The 6,000-nt window shown below is 44.0% G+C and overlaps 1 protein-coding gene across 4 annotated transcripts in view; it reads right to left on the bottom strand.

The window, feature by feature from the left end:
- Nucleotides 1-878: 878 nt before the first annotated feature.
- Nucleotides 879-6,000, bottom strand: part of MCTP2 (multiple C2 and transmembrane domain containing 2) — a 250,521-nt gene continuing 245,399 nt past the window's right edge. For 3 of the 4 annotated variants that reach the window (XM_039217474.1, XM_039217475.1, XM_039217477.1), the window contains 2 exons: nucleotides 4,233-4,330; nucleotides 879-2,014 (listed from right to left, as the gene is read on the bottom strand). In XM_039217474.1, the coding sequence (XP_039073405.1) occupies nucleotides 1,946-2,014; nucleotides 4,233-4,330 (167 nt within the window). In that variant the 3' untranslated portion in view covers nucleotides 879-1,945. Of the gene's footprint in view, nucleotides 2,015-4,232; nucleotides 4,331-6,000 lie in introns of those variants that run through there. The other variant, XM_039217476.1, reaches the window with a different exon arrangement.

Below are 6,000 nucleotides of genomic sequence, written 5' to 3'. Positions count from 1 at the left end.
TCTAAAGCATTCTGGAATCTTTCATTCGAATTTGATTACTTGTACAAATCTTCACATTCCCCTTACCGCTAACATTTTGAACCTTCAAAGTCTTCTTAATCAATGAACAACTGTGTTCCATTTACAACTTATTAAAGGTTGATTCGGTCCCGAATCCCAGTGCCGCCACCTGTGCCCCAAACTTAAGGCTCAGAATTCCTACTGGGCTACAGAGGGAATGCCACCTCATGAAGGCTTCTTGTGGGACAAATTATTTCATTTTGAAATTGTATAGCAAAAGAGCAACAAAGTATCGGTTCTACTTTTAAATAAGTGAGGGGTGGTTTTGCTTGCTGAAAGTTTTCATTCGAATGACTGATCAGATCTCACATGTCTGTTTAAAAATGTCTGACTTAGGTCGTTACAAAATGACAGACTGTGATAAACTACATGATAGTTGAGAGTGAGACAATGAAGCATTGTTTACACAGAAGATTGAGTAACTGGTTTTACAAAAGAGGTTCTTGGATATCTATTGTATGTACAACTAAGAGATTTACTGGAGCTTTTATAATTTCTGCAAGGCTCTTTTCCAGCCAGCTTCATTAACTTGAAGCAAATCAAATCATGCAGAAATCTGGCTCAGCCAGAAAGAAACCCAGGAAGATATAATATGAAGAAAAACAGACACGGGATGATAAGGTTTAGAATCTTTGGCATTTTTCATAAACATTTTGTTTGAAGATTATTAAATTACAACCCAGAGAGGAAAAAAAATAGCAAAACTCACTATTAAATCTGGTCTTTTTCCCTCGACTTTTCTTTACAATACATACATACATACATATATATATATATGTATATGTATATATATATGTTATATATATAAAACTGCACAAAGTATGTGTCAACAAAATACTGTTTTTACAACTTAAATATCATTTGAACATAAAGATATTGGTATACATTTATATATGCAAAAAATTAGGGTTTTTACTTGAGGAAGTACTATGAAATGGGGGCTGTAGGCATCAGATACTCTTCAGGGTTTGGGGAAGGTACTTTTCTAGGAATGAGGTTCTGAGATAAAGATGTATTGCATGTAGCCTATTTTGTTCAGGAACAAAAGATCATTTTGGACTGCTGACTTTTTTTTTTACTTTCATTCCCTGCTTTCTGAAGCTATACTATTGAGATTTTATTTTGGAAAGAGGCAAAGTCAAGTTGGAAGAAATGGTGTTTTTAAGGCAACTAAACACTCTCATGAAACCTTCACTTTGTGGACGAGTGGTCCTTTGGACTTTCCTGGGCCTTCCATTGCCAGCAATGGACAGTGAAACAGGCTGGCATCCAGCGCTGAGGTGTTGACCACAATCTTCCATACCTGACTTCAGTAATCATGGCTGAAGGACTCCCAAAGACTTGAGCTAATCCTGATCATTATTTAAAAATCTATTTATAATATATACTATTTGGGGAGATGATGGCTACCAGGGATTTGTTAACTCAGAGAAACTGACAGACTCACAAGAACAATAATCTGCAAGTAGTGTGCAGACGGGAGTGGGCATGGCTGGATCTTCTGGAGAATCTGTCCGGGGTCCGATAACAAGTTCAAAGCCCCTCCTGAATCCAGGTGGTCTCTCGGCTGTTCTGAGGAGGCTATTCAGCTCCCTGGCAGCCTTGCTTTACTTTCTGTTGGAGAAGGGGCATCAGTGTTTCACACTCTCTGGATCATTTTTCCTTTGGAGGGGCTGACCTGCTAGGCAACCAGCACACCCATGCACGTGGACTTGAACACACAGGTGCCGATTTGTGCACATACGGGGGGAGGGGCAGGAGGGGGTTCCACACAGCATGCATTTTGGAATGACACCATCGTGGCCACGGGTGAAACAGAGAGATGGCCTTGGTCTAATCAACCCAACAGGGAATCGGGGGCTGGTGTCCAACGTTGGCACGTGTCCTAGACGGCGCTGCGCTTCTTCCGAAGGGGGCTCTGGCTGCTACAGGGTTTCAATTCGGCGTACTGCACCTGTGAAAACAAACAGCCACGGACGCCGGCGGGTTAGGTAACCCTAGCTCGCCAGTGTGTGTTAATGGCTCCCCGAGGACAAACCGAGGCAAAGGAAGGAAGGTTCAAAGGTAATGAATCATTTTCTAAACACAGGAACATGAAGGGATTAATTGCAGGAAGGATTTGAGAAGTCATGCATCATTTCTTGAAACCAAAACATTAAAAGCAGATTTTTTTTTCCCCCTAACGAGATGCATGGATATTTCTACCTGCACTCGGTGCGGCCACACCATTTTAGTGTCGTGTCGCGTGCGCCCGTTTTCAACCACAGTACACTTAGTAACTGCCTGTGGGGAATGTTTATCTGCATGTGCCATGCAGTTAAGAAAAAATATTTAAAAGTATCTAAAATCTTGGAGGGAAAAAAATTCTCTGCAAATGATATACATTTATTTGGCCAGAGAGACCAAAAAAAATTTTTTTTGAAATTGATACTGGCCACGGAGTTAAATAGGTTTCTCTTAAAAATGAAGTTCATTTGCAATGTAATGGCTAAAACATCTGTGATAAGCGTGAGTGTTTGGGGGCTCCCCAGTGGCAAACTGTCTATTGCGTTATTAGCAAGCACTCTTGGTCATACACAGGAGGATCTCACTAGCATAGTGTAGATCTTCCTCGCAGGCTCTTTTGCTGTGTCTCTCTGTATTCACGACACCTCCCAACCGGATGGCCGCTCTGAGGGGCTGCTGCCTCGACTATGACTATGTCGAGACAATCCTTGTGGTGGGGCGTGCTTGATGGTGACTTCCTTTCTTCAAGGATGCAGGGACCCCCTCATGTTGCAACTCAAGTGACAGTACATTGCGATCGCATTGCTTTGCTGTGTGGGTTTTGATTGGTTGGTGGCAGAATGGCTTTATTTGAAGTATTTCCTTACAGACCACATGTGCTCAGTGTTTTTTAGCATTTGTGTCAAACTCCCCAAGGAGTTTGATCATGCCCCATCACATATGTTGAGAACTTCGTCGAAAGCAGATACGTGAAAAAAGCACCCTTTCCTTGGCGTGTTTTGTGAGGTGCCCCAAGGGGAGCAGGGGATGACATACCCACCAATCCTCAATGCAAAACAAACAGGGGCCAGGTTACTGTTTTAAAGTCACGTAATGCAAGTGTTAATGAGTAACTTCATATTCATAGAACGCAGTTAATAGCTAATTATATTATAAGATGGAGGTTAAAGAAACATAGCATCACAGAGTCTATTTTAATCTCTAGAACTCAGAATGAAGGGGAGAGAAATTCTAGGGCTTTTCAGCCCCGAGTCACTGCAATTTGCACAGAGATGCCTGGGAACCAATGATGTGACTGTGGCCCAAAGATGCAAATTGATACTTGATTTGGATTCTCTCAGATAATAAAGGGCTGTGTCTTTGATCATCGCCTTGATACTTCCTACCGTGGTCTCCCCATCTACCTATTGTGTGATCGCAATGCTCCTTTAGAGAAATCATTGCCTACGTTTCTTCCTCTGGGTTTATGGCAGCCTGATCGGCAGGGGCCTGGATCGGGTAGTCTATGAGACTTTCTGGTATCGTTGCATTGTTTAATCTCAACGCATCCAAAGAAACCCGACACCACTGGACTAAGTGGCCATTACCTGTGAATAATACTTCTGATCGATTGCCAATTATGTCATGCCATCTCTGCCTCTATGTGTATGAGAGTGAGTGGGGGCTCTGCCTCAGCATCCCTAATCATTTCCGTCTTCATAGCGGAAAGGATAGGAAGGAAGCCTAGGAGATAATAGGTGCAAGCAAGAATACAAAATAAAAAATAATCCTCTTGTCTGAAACTTCCCTAAAATGCCTGCCAACCAGAAGAGGGGGGAAGTAAGAATCTCCCCAGCTTGGGCTCTCCCATTCTCCCACTCACTGAGCCCATCTTCTCCTCTTCGGGGAGGCAAGCGATCTCAAAACGGACGAACACTGTCACACTCTACCCACACAGGAGGAGCTCCAGATCATTCTTAAGTAGCTCTCTTTCGGGGTAATTTTCCGTAATTATCTCAGGCTCTGGACAAAGGTTTCCTTGCCACCTCCCCGCAAGCCAGGCTGCTTTAAGGATTTTCTGATTCGTTATCTCAATTACGCAAGCACAGCCCTGTGCTCCTCTGGCCCTGGGGCCCTCTAGACTTCAGTGCTGGGGTCCCTGCTGGTGGTGGCCGTTCATTACGTACCTTTTGAACATCAGACGGTACCCTGGAGAGGAAGTCTAACAGCTCGTTATTGTCGATGGCATAGGGATTTCGAAGCTTCTTAGTAAACTTATTTATGCCTGAAAAATAGAAACACCAGGAGATCTCTTTTTCTGTCGGTGTATCCATCTGTCTGTCCGTCTTTAAGGCCTCTCCTGACTGGGGGAACAGAGTGGCATTCACAAGTAAAAATTAGTGTAAAACAATTACTAGACCTCAAGTCACACACAACATTGCTGGCATGTGAAATCATTCACAAATGCCTGGTCTTGGAGGAAGGGAGGGGAGGGTTGTGTTGGACAGGAGCTCTGCCTTCTTCGACTGTGAAAATCCCATTACAATCCCAGCAGCACGCAGCAGAAACACACGCGAAAACACTGGAGCTCATTGGCTTTTTTGGACTACGCTGATTAACAGCCTCCCCTGCTAAGAAAACAAATGTCCCAGATGGGAAAAGGCCTTCATTAGCCCAAACAAGTCTCTGCTTGGGGGCTCTGGACCCCACGTAGCAGTGGGAGGTGGAGGGGCGGGAGTTGCCTTTTTGTTGTTGAAAAGAAGACTGTGGAAATCTTTCTCCCCTCCTCCGACTCATTTTCACCGGTTCCTCTCCTCTCCCTGCAGAACAGAACCTGACATGTTGGTTGTAACTTTGATGTTACAGGAAACTGTGAAAAGCTATTACTGGAAATTATCTTGCTATGGTTGCTAACTTAATTTATGGACCACAACGCTGTGCGTGGGTTTGTCTAGTCAATGGAGTCCCTGCTAATTTAGGCCAGGGACAGTAGTGATTAGAGGAGGTTCAACGGGTAAGGTGTCTTTGAAGGCTCCACCTTGGGTGCCCAGGCATGCCCGGGGGCAAGTTCTGCCTGTGGTTTCCTCTCCAGAGGGATGTACCTCTCAGCCACCTCTCTCTTCCATTCTGCTCCTTGGAGCTGCTGTGAAGAGCACATCAGCTGCTGTCTTTTCACCAAAGATCAACTCTTTTCCATGCCATGCTGAGTTTTCGAAAGCACAAAGACCAGGTGGCGGGCTTCCAAAGCTTTGCCACCGAGTGCTTGTTTAGCAAAGATCGTAGCTGAAGGCCTCAGCCATCCCAGTGATGCCGAATGAATTCTCACCTTAGATGAGCCCCGACGTTTATTTACCCCAAAGCCGTCCCCAACACACAAAATCTTTGATGCTTTTCTTCATCAAATATTATTTTGCTTTCATCTGAGAACTGAACTTCCTGAGTGACATGGTATCTGACACAATGCCAACCTCCAGTCATTTCCTTAGAGGGTCAGATTTACATCTATCTGTTTTGCAAATGGGAGCTGGCCATTGCATGTGGGTAAATGGTGGCTTGGTGGTAGGGCTGGGGAAGTCTTCTTGAGAACGACCCTTTGTCTCTCAAGTCAGAGCTGCACGATGCCTTCCTTCCCTTCTACCCCCATGGCAAGCTTCATGTTTCTAGCTGAAATTTCCCCAAGTTCCTTTAAACTAAAACACTCTCACTGTGTTATTCTGAAGACACTTAATTGTAGCATGGGCTTTTTGGCAAAAGAAAACAGACAAGGCAAAATGATGAAGGGAGACAAAGACGTATTGAGAAAAGATATATCTTCTATTGTTAATTATACATAGTGTGCGCATCTGGAGTCTTTACAAAGAGCAGCAAGGCAGGGATAATATCACAGCTGATCAAAACACTGCATTCTTAGTCACTGAGAAGATTATAAACCTGCACAGTAGCTCAAACACACCA

This window comes from Hyaena hyaena, unplaced genomic scaffold (genome assembly GCF_003009895.1).
Source record: "Hyaena hyaena isolate Hyena2069 unplaced genomic scaffold, ASM300989v1 scaffold_696, whole genome shotgun sequence".
NCBI classification, from domain to species: Eukaryota; Metazoa; Chordata; class Mammalia; order Carnivora; family Hyaenidae; genus Hyaena; species Hyaena hyaena.
The sequence above is the reverse complement of the archived record's forward strand: the minus strand, read 5'-3'. Positions and strand labels throughout refer to the sequence as shown.